General features: G+C 34.7%; 1 protein-coding gene across 1 annotated transcript in view; it reads left to right on the top strand.

Moving 5' to 3' along the window:
* The window catches only part of LOC309817702 (H(+)/Cl(-) exchange transporter 4-like), a gene marked incomplete at its 3' end in the record, with an annotated part of 46375 nt that overhangs the window by 14571 nt on the left and 14091 nt on the right, over positions 1 to 17713 (top strand). Inside the window, exon 4 of the mRNA XM_082646967.1 lies at positions 13792 to 13900. Coding sequence (XP_082503093.1) covers positions 13792 to 13900 — 109 coding nt within the window. The remainder of the gene's footprint in view (positions 1 to 13791; positions 13901 to 17713) is intronic.

Below are 17713 nucleotides of genomic sequence, written 5' to 3'. Positions count from 1 at the left end.
TGGTCTTTTCAATGATTTCATGACTATAACACCAAAACTACAGGCAATAAAAACAAGAATAGATGAGTGGGACTACATCCAACTTAAAAGCTTCTGCATAGCAAAGGAAACAATCAACGGAGTGAAAAGGCATCGTACAAAATGGGAGGAAACATATGCAAACAATATATCTGATAAGGGGTTAATCTTCAAAATATATAAGGTACTTCTACAACTCAATAGGAAAAAACTAATAGTCCAATTAAAAATGAACTAAAGGCTTGAATAGGCATTTCTCCAAAGAGGACATTCACATTCACAGGGGCAACAGGTATATGGAAGAATGTTTAAGGTCACTAATCATCAGAAAAACACATATCAAAACCACAATGTGGCATCAACTCACACCTGTTAGAATGGCTCCTGAAACCACATACAAGGCCCTGTGTCCCTGTCCTTTGAAGTAAAAGGCTTTTGCTTTAGTCTCCTAGATTTCCCCTGAGTCTCAAAATACTGACTCAAGAGTTAGTAATTAGGAAATGTGAAGATGTAAAAACAAAGAACACTCATTGGGTTGGGAAACTGGAAAAATTTAGATTATAAACCAGTCACATAGCAGATTCACCAAACTCCCAGTTCCATGAAAGACAGAGATAAAAGTCTGACACACATTCCTAAGTTGTTTTTATAGGAAGCAGATCCCTGCCAGCTGAAAACTGCTGACTGCAAGCACATAGACTCCAGACTGGCTGAAACCAGAAGATTGGTAATGCTTGAAAATTAATCTTGATGCCAACCAATCTGAGAATTGTGCACAAGCTAATCATGCCCCCTGCAGCTCCCTCCCTCTCACTGCCTTTAAAACTTTTGTCTCCTAACTGGCAATTGGAGATGCTCTTAGGACATTAGTTGGCCACCTTCCCAGGTTGCTGACCTCCTGAATAAAGCAACTTTTCCTTTTCCACCAACACTTGTCTCTCAAGTATTGGTCTTTCCAGTGGTGAGCTGCTGAACTTGGGTTTGGTACTGGCCTTTTCTGGATATATCTACATATATACAGATATGTATACTAGATATATGTCTATATAAAATGACACAAGTTGGTGAGAATGTGGGGAAATTAGAACCCATGTACACTATTTGTGGGAATGCAAACTGGTACAGCTGCTGTAGAAAACGATATGGAGCAACACATTTCTGGGTATTTATTCAAAAACATTGAAATAATTCCTTTGTACATTTTTGTAGTGAGATTAAATAATTAAGGTGAAGTAGATATGATGGTGAGTATAAGCCAGTGATCTTGAATAAAAGAAACTATGATTAAATTCATAGAGAACTTTTCAAAACTATAAACACACACTAATGGAAGAATTAAAAAGAGATCCTAATGGTATAAGAAAGAATTTGGAGTGGGGGAAGACTGAAAGACAGACCCTCCAGATTTCAGACAGAGTTTTGCAAGAATAGCAAAAAATAGATGCAGAGCTGATAGAGAGATGGATCAGAGCAAAAAATGGAAAAGCAGTTGGTGTAGAAAAAGAATCTGTTGAGTAGGAGACAGTTTGTGCTGTACCACTAAGTGAGGCTGAGTCCACAATGGGTTGCTAGCTAAGAAATTCAGTCCTTATGCAGGAATAAATTAAAAGTGGTTCTTATATTTGCAAGGAATGAGAAATAATTCTCATTAAGTTGGTCTGCATCTGATATTTTGTTGACTTGTGGGCAGGTGCCATTGATGTCAAATGAATGAATGAATGACTTACAGCAGTGAATTTTAGAATGTTGCAATGAAACCTTGATGTTTTTATTATTTTTCTTATGTTTGTCAGAGATGTGCCTATTTAAAGGACTCTGCTTCCCATAGAGTGATTCTGTTTTCAAGATTGAATGTACAGAAAATGAGGACAGACTAGGGATTAACTTTTTTTTTCATCATTTACAGAACACAAGAGGGTTGAATGTTTTCATCTTTCTTGATTTTTTTCACTAATGTGTTCCAATTTATTTTTGACTACACTGTGTCCATCTAACAAGTGTCTTGGAAGAACTCAGAAAGCCTGACAAGCATCCTCTAACGTGTATCATAAACAATTTACTAAAGTGTCATTACCTTTCTAAATGGATAATGAGCTATCACGAGTAACATAAGACATCAAAATATTCTACAGAAAGAGAAACATTGATAATTTAGATGAATTTTTCATTTATTCTTCAGGAATTTATCACAACTTCTAAAAGAGAATTCCGTCTTTGTCTTAGACTATTAATCTAACAATAACTTTTTTGGCTAAGGTATTTTCATTGCTGATGATTGACAGGATTTTTAATAAAAGTGTATGTATTTGTAGCAAATTAGTTATTGAATATGCAAATCAATGTTTTGAACGTACATAAAGCAATAATACTTATTTGCTTTACCATAGTGTTCTTGTTTTCTCAAGGGATTCATTTAAAATTTTTAAAATTATTAAACTCTTCTACTATGTTAAAATTAAAATGTTTGTTTAGATTCTTGGAATCAGTCACTATTATGGACTGAATATTTGCATCCCCCTAAAATTCGTATATTGAAATCCTAGCCCCCCAATATGTTGGTATTAGGAGGTGGGGGCCTCTGGGAAATGATTAGGTCATGAAGGTGGAGTTATAATTAATGGAATTAGTGCCCTTTAGAAAAGACTCCAGAGAACTTTCTTGTTCCTTCTGCCAGTGTGAGGACACAGCTAGAAGACACCTGTCTATGAACCAGGAAATAGGCTCTCATCAAATTTCAGTTAACTAGCACTTTGATTTTGGACTTCCCAGCCTTCATAACTGTGAAAAATAAATGTTGTTTAAGTCACCCAGTCTATGGTATTTTGTTATAGCAGCCCAAATGGACTAAGTCAGTCTTTGATTCTTCAAAAATTCCAGTCCTCTAAAAGAGTACATGCGGTCATATATTCTGTTTTTAATATTAGTAATTGACTTGAATGTGAGAAAAAAAATCCTCTTATGGATTAATAATAATATTTACTTGCATAATTATTGTATTTGCTTTTATATTTAGCAAGGAGGACAGTTGGTAATATTGTAACTTGGTCTGCATTTATTAGAGATTAAGGTTTGTTGTCTTTAAGCAACTTGGACCCAAAAGCAGAAGTCCATGTACTGAAAAGTATAAGTAATTAAAGCACTACCAAGGAAAGTGTTTTCCTACCTCCAGAGAGGGGGGATTTACTTTTGGACCATGGAAGTTATTACCATTATGGTCATTAGGGGACGCAGAATTTTTCACACTTCAGGCAAAAAAGTATGTCTGTTTCATTCTCTCCTCACGTACTGAGATCTGTGTGTTTTTGTTAAAGGAAGCATTAAACCTGTTAGCACATGCACATTGGATTAGGAACTTTTATCGTGTGAAGGAGCTCTGGCCAGTACAGAAAAATATTACTGGAGACTTGGAGTCAGGAGAAGAATTTTAGCTTAGCACTTATTGGCTAGAGGAATCAACGATTGTTATCTTCCTTAGTGTTTTGTACTGCAAACCTGTTGTTTTTAATTTTCTGAGTTCTGACAACCCACTGAGCTTACAGAAACTCTGAATCAGAACACAATAATTACATGATATTCAGAGGGGCTACATTGCACACAAATTCACAAAGATAGCTTTCCTTTCTTTTTTTTCTGATTTATCATATGATTTCTAAGTATTACATGGATATATTTTATAGTCTGTTTAATAATATAAGTATATATCACATACAAACTCACTTGCACACATACATACGGTTACAATGACACAGTAACATTTAAGAAAAAAAGTAAAAATCAAGAAGAGGCTGATATAAAATCTTTCAAATATAGCTTATTTAACAAGGAGGTGAAACCTGCTTAGAGTTGGCTGTTCCTTCTAATTTCAATGTAACTTTAATGGTCCACACACTGAATTCCCTCTAAATTTGATTGCAACAACTGTCTTGTTGCTTTACATCACAGGACACATTTAAGTTTTTAGTAAGACAATCCTTTAGTAAATTCCAATCTTCTCAAACAAGGTTTTAGGAGAAAAAGTCTTGTAGATTATAGTCAAAACTCTACTTTGACACTCTGTCCTACCCTAGATTATAACCTCTCTCTATATATATTAACTAGCTTCCAGTAAAAGTAATCTACAATCACTGCTCTTCTTCTATTCCATTTATTCTTACTCAAAATATATTTTCCCCATTGTGTATTCTTTCTTCTTTTGTCATAGATTAATTTTTCATATATGTGTAGGTTTATTACTGGGCTCTCTGTTCTGTTCCATTGATCTATGTATCTGCTTTTCTGGCAATAACATACTGCTTTGATTAATAGAGCTTTATACTTTAGTTTGAAATAAGGGCCTGTGATACTTCCAGCTTTGTGCTTTTTTTAAATCAGGATTTCTTTGACTATTTGGGGTCTTTTGTGGTTCCATATAAATTAAAAATTTTTTGTTTCATATATGTGAGAAATGTCCTTGGGATTTTAATAGGGATTGTGCTGAATTTGTAGATTCCTTTATACCTAAAGGTATAAAGTATAATATGGACATGCTAACAATGTTAATTCTTCCAATCTATAAGCTTGAGACATCTGTCCATTTAATTGTGCCCTCAATTTCTTTCAACAATGTCTTACAGTTTTCAGTGTACTGGCTAAATTTGTTGCTAGGTATTGTATTATTTTTGTTGTGATTGTAAATGGGATTGATTTCTTAATTTATCTTTCTGCTAGCTCATTGTTAACATGTAGAAATGCAACCAACTTTTGTTTATTGATTTTGTACCCTTTGACTTTATTATATTTGTTTATTACTTCTGATAGTTTTTTGGTCAGCTTTCTATATCTCAAATCATGTCATGCACAAATAGTGACAATTTTACATCTTCCTTTCCAATTTAAGTGCCTTTATTTCTTTTTCTTGCCTAATTGCTCTGGCTAGGACTTGCAATGCTGTATTGAATAAATGTGGCAAGAGTGTACATCTTTGTTTTGTTCCGGATTTTAGGATAACTTTCAATTTTTCACAGATGAGAATGTTGTTAACTGTGATATATTTGGCCTTTATTATGTTAAGGTATTTTTCTTTTATATACATTTTATTGAGAATTTTTATCATAAGTGAGCATTGAATCTTGTTGAATGATTTTTCTGCATTTATTGAGATGATCATATGCTTATTATCCTTCATTTTACTAATGTGGTGTATGATATTGACTGCTTTTTTTATGTTGAAACCTGCTTGCATCCCTGGAATAAATACCACTTGATCATAGTGTGTATGATACTTTTAAAGTATTGTACTTGATTTGCTAACATTTTGTTGAGGATTTTAGAGCCTACATTCATCAGAGATATTGACATGTAATTTTCTTTTTTGTGCTTTGTTCTTGTCTGGTTTTGATGTCAGGTGATGTTGGCTTCCTAAAATAAGTTAGGAAGCATTCATTCAAGTTTTTGGAAGAGTTTGAGGAAGGTAGAGATAAATTCTTTACAGGTTTGGTAGAATTCATCTGTAAAGCTATTAAGTTCTAAAGTTTTATATTTTGGGAAGTTTTTGGTTACTGTTTCAGTCACCTTGCTAGCAATAGATTCATCCATTTATATTTTCTATTTCTTTATGATTCCATCTTGGAATGTTGTATGATACTAAGAATTTGTCTATTTCCTTATAGGCTGCCCAATTTGTTGGCATATAGTTGTTTGTAGTATTCTCTCATAATCCTTTGTATTTCTGTGTATCTGTTGTACTTTCTTCTCTTTCATTTCTGATTTTATTTACAGAGGCTTTTTTTTTTCTTAATGACTGTAACTAAAGATTTGTCAATTTTGTTTATCTTTCCAAAGAACAAGCTTTTAATTTCACTGATCTTTTCAATGGTCTTTTTAGTCTCTATTTCTTTTCTGTGCATTCTCATCTTTGTTTTTCCATTCCTTCTACTGACTTTGGGTTTTGTTCTTTTTCTAGTTCCTTTTAGTAAGACTGTTTACTTTAGATATTTATTTCTTGAGATAGGCCTGTATTGATATAATCTTCTCTCTTTTGCTTTTACTGTATCATATAGATTTTGATATGTTGTATTTTCATTTTCTTTTGTCTTCTGGTAATTTTTGTTTCCTGCTTTGATTTTTTTGTTGACCCACAATAGTTTAGTATCATGCTGTTCAGTCTCCCCATATTTCTGATTTTTTCAGCTTTCTTCTTATAGTTGATTTCTAGTTTCATAACATTGTGATAATAAAAGATGTTTGACATGATTTCAATCTTCTTAATATCATTGAGATTTGTTTTGTGTCCTATCATATGGTCTATCCTTGAGAAAGTTCCATGTGCACTTAAGGAAAATGTGTATCCCGATTCATTTGGATGGAATGTTCTGTACAGATCTATCAAATCCATCTGGTCTAATGTTTCATTTAAGACCACTATTTCCTTGTTGACCTTCTGTCTGGATGATCTATCCATTGATGTAAGTGAGTGATAAATTCCCCTACTATTATTATCAATTTCTCTCATTAGGTTTGTTAATAATTGCTTCACATATTTTGGTGTTCCTATGTTAGGTGCATATATAATAATAAGTGTTATGTCTTCTTGATCAATTTTCCCCTTTATCATTCTATAGCATTCATCTTTGTCTGTTACCCTTGTTGACTTGAGGTCTATTTTTTTTCTTATATGAGTGTGGCTACACCTACTTTCTTTTGGCTGCCATTTTCCATCCTTTCATTTTGAGCCTATGTTTGTCTTCAGAGCTGAGGTGAGTCTCCTGAAGGCAGCATACAGTCAGTCTTGTTTTTTAATCTACTGAGCCACTCTGTGTCTTTTGACTGATGAATTCAACCTATTTATATTTAGGGTGATTATTGATAGATGAGGACTTATTACTGCCATTTGATCTTTTGTTTTCTGTTTGCTTTATATCTCCATTTTTTCTTATTACTTGGGCTTCTGTCTGTTTTTTTGGTTTTGTGGTTTTCTATGATGATTTTCTCTGTTTCCTCTTTTTAATGTTAATGTCTCTGTTCTAAATTTATGTTTTGTGGTTACGATGAGGTTTGTATCAAACACTGTATAGATAAAATAGTCCTTTTTCTGCTGATAGCATCTTATATTCATTTACCTATACAGGTTCTGTCCATTTTCTCTTTCCCTTTTGTGTTTTCCAAATTTTCCCTTTATACATTATAAGTTTGTTACCAAGTTGAAGTAGCTATAGTTATTTTTTCTCTCTTTTATCATTTAAACTTTATGCTATAATAAAGTGTTTATAAACCTATTCTGATATAGAGTTGCAATTTTCTTATTCTTATTGTCTATTTATCACCTTATTCATTATTTTATATACTTTTGATTTTTTGTTTTCTGGTAGCAGAGCTCCTTTCAACATTTCTTTTAAGGCAGGACTAGAGTTGATGAGCTCCCTCAGCTTTTGCTTGTCTGAGAAAGCCTTTATTTCTCCTTCATATCTGAAGGACAACCTTGCTGGATACAGTATTCTTGGAAGACAGGTTTTATTTTTCAGTATTTTGAAATGTCATTATGCTCCCTCCTGGCCTGTAGTGTTTCTGCTGAGAAATCTGCTGATAACTTAATGGGGGTTCTTTGTAGGTTATCATCCCTTTTTCCCTGGCTGCTTTTAAAATTCTTTCTTTGTCATATTTACTTTTGACAACTTTAATATAGTCTGTCTTGGGAGAGGTTTTTTTGCACTTCAGTAACTAGGTATTCTCTTAGCTTCCTGGACTTGTATATCCAGTTTCTTTCCCAGGTTTAGAAAGTTCTCAGGTATTATTTGCTTAAATTAACTCTCTGCTCCCTTCCCCTTCTATTCTCCTCTGGGATACCCATTAACCTAATGTTGCTCTTCCTAAAAGACTCAGATATGTTTCATAGAATTTCCTCATTTTATTTTATACCTTTATTCTTTTCACTCTTTTACTTGTGTCATTCTAGATTTCTATCTTCAAGCTCACTAATTCTCTCTTTCATATGGTCTGCTCTCTTCCTAATGTTTTCTAATGCATTCTTCATCTTGTTTGTCAATTTCTTCAGTTTCAGAATTTCTGTTTGTTTCTTTTATAGAGTTTCAATCTCTTTGGTAAAGATTCATTTTGTTCATTAATTTTATTCCTGAGCATACTGAACTGCTTTCTGAGTTGTCTTATAGCTCATTGCTTTACTTCATGACAAATATTTTGAAATCTCTATCAAATTGCAATATGCAGTGTCACTAAGTTTGGTTTATGGAGAATAGTAATTTTCTTTCTGTGGTACAGTGTTACTGTGGTTCTTCATGGTGCTTGATGATTTTTTCCTCAGCTGATGCATTTGAAGCCTCTCTCTACTTGATTGTATTGATTCAATAGGTGAGAAATTAGAGGTCCTTTTTGTTGTTGCAATAGGCATTGATATAGCATAAGTTTTCAGTTTCTCTCACCTGAGCCGCCTCTGGTCATACTTGAGAGTCAGTAATTTTCACCCTCCATGGCCTCTGCCAAATGTGTATTCCTGTGCCCTTGTTACCACCACTTATGCTTCCAGGGTCATTGGTGCCTTGCTGCTGTCAATGTCACTGTTGTTGCCACCTGGGTTCCAGGATGGTCGGCTCTTCCTCCATGCCTGGGATTGACACAGGCTCTACTGCCTCAATGGGAAGAAAGGTAGGGAATCTGGGCACCTCTGCCATGCTCAGTGTTAAGTTTGCAGGCTCTGCCACTGTGGGTGGGTGGGGGCTGGAGGTGGATATGATGTCTCTGTAGTTGAGGTGATGGTGTCCCTGTCCCTGCTGCAGCTGCTTCTCTGTTGCCTGTGGCTGGGGTCCTGGGTCATGAGTTCCACCTTCCCTGCTGCTGCTGGATTCTCTGCAGCTACAGGCTCAGCTGCCATGACTAGAGAGCCAGGATTGAAGGCACTGCCTCTGCCATTCACCTTGTTCTGCGTCCTCTGTGTGTTCCAGTCCACGCTCCTTTAGATGGACAGATATGAGGAATTCTCCAGCGTCCTGGTTTGTCAGGCAGAAGCACCTTTGTTGAGTTGTGTATAGTTTACTAGTTGTAGATTGAAGGGGAGAGACAAAGAGAGTATACTGTGTTGCTGACATCACTCAAGGCCCGTCTTTCAAATGAATTATTCTATGTCACAATGTCCTGCTGATATAGATGATGTGCAGCAGGAATGTAATGACACATAGAACTGATGAGGTAGTGATATTTGCAAGCCAGTTGTTAAATATTTGAAAATTATCCCTGCCAAAAGTAACAACTACCAAAATGAACCTGCCATCTGTTCCTGTAAACAATCTTGTGATTTCCACATGAATTCTCTGCTTACATAAGCCAATCTGGTCATTCAAATTCTGAAGTTTTCTATCTTTTTATCTATAGTTATTCACAAATACCATGGCTTCTGAAGTCATCCTCTCACTCATTGCACAGCATCATTTCTTGTTTAATTATTCCTATTGACTAACTTTATCAATTCTTGACATAGTCTAACCTTTTCAATCCTATACTTCAGTTGCTACCTGAGTGAAAACTACATGTCATTCCTTGTTCAAACTTCTTAAATGGTTCCTTCAGGCACCAACCTATAAATATATACTCTTTTGTATTTTATTCAGGATCCATTATGCTCAGACTGCGTGATGAATTTTCCAACATCAAGTCTTCCTCCATCTCAATTCACATTAAAATCTATGTCTCCCCAGTAATAAATTACTTCTACTCCCACTCTCCCTTTCCTAGGCCTTTCCATTACTAAGCCTGTGTGTGTGATGTTTTGTCTGCCTGCAGTGACAGTCTATGTATTATGTATCTGGTGGACACTTGATCATCCCTCAGATCTCTACCTAACTACAAACTCCCTTACTCCCCTAAGGAGATCAGAAGCCTTCCTTTTCTGTTTTCCTATATTGGCCCTGTATTTTGTTTGTATTTCAGTTAGAGTAAATACCTATCTGTATTAGAGTTACTTGTGTATCTCCTTGAGTCTTAAGAACATGCTTTTAATTAATGTATGCTCACAAAAATTAAATTCTATATGAAAACCCACCTTTTATTTGGGAAATATATAATAGTTATGAAATGAGAACAATCCAAATATAAATGACTAAAGATAAATTTATGTAAATTTTTAGAATCTTTTAATCCATTTTTGAACTATTCATTCAAAAGACGTTTATTGAGAACTTACTATGTAACAGAAATTATCCTTGCCTTGGGGGGATAGAAAGGTAAACAAAACAGATATTTTCTAATCTTATTGAGCTTATAGGTTGGTTTATCTAGGAAAAAGTCAATAAAGTATATTAATATAATAGAAAAAGGCCCATAAGTCTATTTAATGATAAATAAATATACTGCTAATGGAGTAAAGCTGAATCTAAAGAAATTCCATATGCTTACAGATATATAATTTCCTTATTTTGTTCAAGGCATATGTGTCACTTCAACTATGCAAGAGACTTTTGTCCTTTATGTATATTTGTTGTGATTTTTTTAAGTTTATTTATAATGGAACCATAATAGTTATCAAATAGTGAGTAGATTTATACCCAATTTATATTACTTGTGAGAATTTAAAATAATAGCATTTTATATTTCCAAAAATATAAAAATAGTATGTTCAAATATGTAGAGTACAATGATAAATACAGTAGGAGAAAATATCCATAAATGGTACACTTATGGTACATTAAGTTATTGTTACACTTAACAAGCAACGTCAAATTTTTAAAGTAATGGCCTATAATAACAAAGTGGAACCAAATAGTCAATACCATTTAAGTCAGCATGCAACCTCTCATCCTAAAATACAGGTTAACAGGTTAATGATAACATGAGCTAATTACCTAAATGGAGATTTAGCGAGTAGGCTGGCATAAGCTCAGAACTCTGTAGAGAGTGTTCTTATGCTTGGGAACCTTTAGTGAAGCAGAGACTAGGGGATGGAGTTCCAGTTCCATTTCTTGAATCATATTTTATGTGTGGATATATGAGCCAACTCCTCATATATCCAGAGAAATCACTAGCATAGGGGTGAAGAAAAGCACACACACTATTTTACCATGAAATATAATGCATGCATTTAGCCATAAGATGGGAAAGCAGCTTGACACTGGAGTAATTCTAAGTAATGAGAACAATACACTTTTAGTACACTTTGGCAGAATGGATGAAGATATATGTATTAGTATAATGCAAAAAAAAAGTTTTTTGAACCCATGTAGATAATCCCACTAACCAGGAAACTTCTAAAGTTTTCCCACTTTTCCTTTTCATGAAATGATATAAGGAATATATTTTACATCATCAACAGAAATACCTGGTTTTCTTCATGAAGATCTGGAAGTCCATCAATAAAGACAACCTCTGATTCTGACAGTGGTTTTCCTGGTACATAACCAATAGATACACTTGCTTTTATAGTCTTCCCTAGAATAGTCAGTTCAGCTTTACATGGATCCAATTCTTGCCGGCAACCATTTAGATAAGAAATTTATGGTTTTAGCATGTGTTGTAAAATCATCTGTTTGACCAATTAATTACGCTATTAACAAAAGAAGAAAGACTTAAGTATATAGATTATCTCACCATAAAACCAGCAAAGCCAGAAGTAGATTAATCTATTCTAAATTAGAAATCCTTAATGATTTTAGCACATAAATATAAAGTTAAACTTTAATGAAACAACAAACTGTAGCAATCACCTAATGAAATAAATCCTGATAATAAACAGATGTTTCTCAAAAATGACTAAAACAATGTTAGAGCATAATAGTCTACTTCAGTTTTTTACATTGTTAATTTTCTCTGTGAGTGAAAATTATTGAAAGGGATCAGGTTTATATATGGTTATCTGGTGTACTATATATCTTTAGGTCGAAAATAGTAATACAGCAGAGAGTAAATAGTTGTGGAAATATAAACCATAGCAAGAAGTATAGCAAGTAAAATTAAAAAAATAATAATTTAAATATAACTTAATTAGGAGATTTCCGGTAATAATTTTTATGTGCCCATTACTTAGAAAGATGATAAATGTTTCAACATGTAGATATGCATGTCTCATTCACTCTAGCCATCTATTTAACTAATCATCTAATCCAGTTATTAGAAACAGTGGCCCATAGGCCAAATCTTGCCTGCCACCTCTTTATAAATAAAGTTTAATTGGAACAGAACCACACATTTCTTTACATATAATCTAAGGCTGCTTTCATGGCAGAGTTGATAGTTGCAACAAAGACTCTGAGACATGAAGACCCAAAAATATTTATTATCTAACACTTTATAGAAAAATTTGGTAGACCCACTGTTTAGCCAATTTATTTGTTTACCTACCCAGCAAGTAACCTTAATTATAATCCTTTTCGAGATACTCATATTGTAAGACACCCATGTAACATTCACCTATGTCATCCTATATTATGAATATGTGACATTCTGCCTCTCCTTTTATCTATCTTTATTAAAGTACAGTTGATTTACAACATCATATAAGTTTCAGGTGTACAAAACAGCGACTCAAATTTTTTATAGATTATACTCCATTTAAAGTCATGACAAAATAATGGTTATATTTCCCTGTGCTGTACAGTACTCTTCTGTAGCCTATCCATTTACTATATGGTAATTTGTACCTCTCAATCCCCTACCCCCATCCTGCCTCTCCCCACCATGGTCCTCCTCACTGGTAACCACCAGTCTGTTCTCTGTACTGGTAAGTCTGTTTCTGTTTTGCTATATTCATTTGTTTTATGTTTTAGATTCCATTTGTAAGTGATAACATAGAGTATTTGTGTCTCTCTGATTGACTTATTTCATGTCTCTCTCTCTTGACTTATTTCAGTAAGCATGATACCTTCTAGGACTATCCATGTTGTTAACAAATGGCAGAGTTTCATTTCTTAAAATTGGGGTTTAGTTGATTTACAATATTATATTAGTTTCAAGTGTACCACATAGTGATTCAAAATTTTTTAGGTTATAATCCATTTACAGTTATAAATTATGGAAGCAGCCTAAGTATCCATCAACAGATGAATGAATAAAGAAGATGTGGTATTTACATAAAGTTTTAATTGAATGATGCAACGGGTAAAGGGTAAATCTCTATGAACTACCATATTGTGATCATACTCAAGTAAGTCCCACCTAGGTCAAGAGGTAGAAACTTACTCTTAAGAATCCCACTCCAACTACAGTACACTTTATCACACACCCTTCAATTTCATTTAACATTATGCTTTCCATATTCATCTTTGGCATTGAATTTAATAGCAGCTTGTTCTTTTTCAACATATTTTATATAGGTATTTTAAAAATTACTTATTCCAGTGTTGGTGTACATTTTGGTGCTATCATGAATATTGATGCTATAAACATGCTTGTATATATTGTTCAGTGCAATATATATGCATTTCTGTTGAGGATTTAACAAAAATCACTTAGAGTTCTCCATATTTGGGATATATGCTCTGCTGGTGTGGCGAACATTTTATTTTTCTTTGCAGTGTCTCACATTTTTACTTTCTTAATAGTGTCTTTTAATGATCAAATGCTCTTAATTTTAATGTATGGCAATTGATCAAACTTTTATATAATGATTCATATTTTGTTGTTGTTCCTTTTCTATGTCATTTTTGAAAATATTATTTTACTACTGACTACTGATCCCACAATCCATAGGGATTGGTTTTTTATATAGTCTCAGGTATGTATCAATCATTAATCAGGGGGGTCGAGGGAAAGAGATGGCGGAAGAGTAAGACGCGGAGATCACCTTCCTCCCCACAGATACACCAGAAATACATCTACACGCGGAACAACTCCTACAGAACACCTAGTGAACGCTGGCAGAAGACCTCAGACTTCCCAAAAGGCAAGAAACTCCCCATGTACCTGGGTAGGGCAAAAGAAAAAAAGAAAAAAACAGAGACAAAAGAATAGGGACGGGACCTGCACCAGTGGGAGGGAGCTGTGAAGGAGGAAATGTTTCCACACACTAGAAGCCCCTTCGCGGGCGGAGACCGCGGGTGGCGGAGCAGGGGAGCTTCGGAGCCGCGGAGGAGAGCGCAGCCACAGGGGTGCGGAGGGCAAAGCGGGGAGATTCCCGCACAGAGGATCGGTGCTGACCGGCACTCACCAGCCCGAGAGGCGTGTCTGCTCCCCCGACAGGAGCACTAAGGTGGTGGCCTCTTTTTACTATATTTGCATTGGCTATGACTATATTTAGACACAGAATGTTTGTTCTTTAGAACTGAAATCACTTACTATGTTTACTGTTTCATTCATTAGGATTGAACTGAAATCACTTACTATGCTTCTTGTTTCATTATGCCACAATAAGATGAGATCCTTTGGTCTCTTTTATTATAATTCTATTTTTAAAAGTCAAAAATAATATTTAAAGATAAACCAAACCATCTGCTTAAACATTCTTTTGCAAAATGTAAGCATAGTAGAGGAAACGTACAGATAGCATGTGCTCATGAGAAATATGCAGGTTTTGGAATCATGCTTCAGATACTTAATCTGTGCTTCTTTGTAATTGGAGAGTAAACCCCAAAGTGTTATGAGGAGAAGTAACAAGCTAATGCTGGTAACATGATTTGCAGAGTTTACTATTTGTCCAGCACATAGTAAACCCTCAGGAATTATTTGCTATTATTATATCTATTTCTATATGATCTAAAGTTTAATTTATTTTTTAGCTCAGGAGAGTGCCTTTTCCATTATGTGATGGCAGTTATTTGAATGCTTTAATTGGAAAAGGATGATGATAGAAAAAAATGCTGTTTCATAGAAAAATAATAGAGCTTTGAAGAACCTGGGTTTTTATTCTTTAATTTTCAGTACTTACACAAAATGTAAAAACGGAGTTCCCAGAACCATGTCGAAAGCAGAGCCCCTTATCATTTCCTGCATTTTGGTCTGTCTCTGCTATGTGCCAAATATACGGATCTATGTGCATTTCTGCCTCACTTTTCCGTGGCTGTCATTGGTGTTACCACCCAGTGCCTCCCCACACCACTGGTAAGCCTCAAATCCAGCTGTCCATCCTTCAAGCAACTCCATGGGTAGAGTTTAAGTGTTCCTCCACGCACACTCGGCATCTTGCACATTCTTCCAGGTAACATTTAAGAAACTTAAGAGTAATTCCTATCTTTATCATGATTAAATTCTTGGACCTTTAAGCAGAGTGGTGATAGAGTTTATCACCCCAACCAGGACACCCTTATACAAGACAAATGGTGAACACAAAGAAACCTAATAAAAAATTTTTACATTCAAAATTTTCCATTGGTTTTTGTATTCAATTTGTTGATAAAGTTTATGTCCTTTATAAAAATAGCTCCACCGTGTATTATGCATAATTACAACAAAAATGTGTACATTTACATGTAATAAAAAGTGACCATCTTTTTAAAAAAGTTTCGTCTATCCAGTGACTTCATTTCTAGTAATACTACACATTTTATTGCACTATGTTGATTAAAATGGCCTGGTTTTAATAGTCCTTGTAATCTTATGACTTGAAGCATTCACATCTTGATTTGAATGCCATAATATATACATACCACACAGTAAGGATTTCTGTCATCAATCACAGAGCAGTTAAAAGCATAAATGTTTGGAGTTACAGGAATTTGCCTTTGTTATCTATGAGAAAAATTTCTTCCAATGTGTACTGTGAAGTATAGATTTGTGAGGTAAAACTAGGTAGCTAGATATTACCTTCTACTGGTAAAACACCATGACATTTTTCACAGGTATCTAGTCTGAAAAATGTATTTGCTTGGCATGTATTTCAGTGGGAGAAAATGTTTGAAACAGGTGGTATTATGCTTGGCATATACTACATGCTCAATGTAGATTCACTTTGACTGTTCCTCTTCAGTTTCAGTGTCTCATACTGTCATCTAAAGGCATTCGTCCCCTTCTCCATCTCCTCTAGTTCCTCCTCCCCTTCTCTTTTCCTTTCTCCTCTCCTTCTTTATGTAATAAGTAATTCCTCAGAAATATGAAAGTGTCAAATACTACTCCTATGCACACTCAATGCCTTACCTGTTTTGCCCCACCCAGCATTTCCAACAAGTCCACTAAGTGAAGGGATGTCTCTAGGCTGCCACCTACCCTCCCAGCATCAAATGTGTTCACACTCCATTTCTAATGCCTCATGTCTGGATTCTTTTCTTTGAGTTTTTCTTTAGCATGTAATGTGTGATTTTTAAAATTTTTATTGGACTACAGTTGATTTGTTTTTTATGTTGTGTTTATTTCAGGTGTAGAGCAAAGTGAATCACTTATGTATACACTATCTTTTTTAAATTATATATTTTTATGCAGCAGGTTCTTATTAGTTACCTATTTCATACATATTAGTGTATATATCAATCCCAATCTCCTAATTTATTCACCACCACCATCACTCTACCCCCTGCTTTCCCCCCTTGGTGTCCATAGCTCTGTTCTCTACATATGTGCCTCTATTTTTGCCCTGCAAACCGGTTCATCTGTACCATTTTTCTAGATTCCACATATATGCGTTAACATATGATATTTTTCTCTTTCTGACTTACTTCACTCTGTATGACAGTCTCTAGGTCCATCCACGTCTCTACAAATGACCCAGTTTCGTTCCTTTTTATGGCTGAGCATTCTATTGTATATGCGTACCATATCCTCTTTACCCATTCGTCTGTCAGTGGGCATTTAGGTTGCTTCCATGACCTGGCAGTTGTAAATAGAACTGCAATGAACATTGAGGTACATGTGAATTTTTGAATTATGGTTTTCTCTGGGTATATGCCGAGTAGTGGGATTGTTGAGTCATATGGTAATTCTATTTTTAGTTTTTTAAGGAACCTCCATACTGTTCTCCGTAGTGGCTGTATTAATTTACATTCCCACCAACAGTGCAAGAGGGTTCCCTTTTCTCCACACCCTCTCCAGCATTTGTTGTTTGTAGATTTTCTGATGATGCCCTTTCTAACCAGTGTGAGGTGATACCTTAATGTAATTTTAATTGCATTTTTCTAATAATTAGTGATATTGAGCAGCTTTTCATGAACTTCTTGCTCATCTGTATGTTTTCTTTGGAAAAATGTCTACTTAGATTTTCTGCTCATTTTCTGATTGGGCTGTTTGTTTTTTGGTATTGAGCTGCTTGTATATTTTGGATATTAATCCTGTGTCAGTTACTTCTTTTGCAAATACTTTCTCCCATTCTGAGAGTTGTCTTTTCATCTTGTTTATAGTTTCCTTTGCTGTACAAAAGCTTCTAAGTTTCATTAGGGCCCATTTGTTTAATTTGTTTTTATTTCCATTACTCTAGGAGGTGGGCCAAAAAAGATCTTGTTGTGATTTATGTCAAAGAGTATTCTTCCTATGTTTTCCTCTAAGAATTTTAGTGTCTGGTCTTACATTTAGGTCCCTAATCCATTTTGAGTTTATTTTTGTGTATGGTGTTAGGGAGTGTTCTAATTTCATTCTTTTACATACAGCTGTCCAGTTTTCCCAGAAGAACTTATTGGAGAGACTGCCTTTTCTCCATTGTATATTCTTGCCTCCTTTGTCATAGATTAGTTGACCATAGGTGCGTGGGTTTATCTCTGGGCTTTCTATCCTGTTCCATTGATCTGTATTTCTGTTTTTGTGCCAGTACCATATTGTCTTGATTACTGTAGTTTTGTAATATAATATGAAGTCAGGGAGC

Source organism: Grampus griseus (genome assembly GCF_964374135.1).
Source record: "Grampus griseus genome assembly, chromosome: Y".
Taxonomy (NCBI): domain Eukaryota; kingdom Metazoa; phylum Chordata; class Mammalia; order Artiodactyla; family Delphinidae; genus Grampus; species Grampus griseus.
Note: the sequence above shows the minus strand (reverse complement) of the source record. Positions and strands in the feature narration are given on the sequence as shown.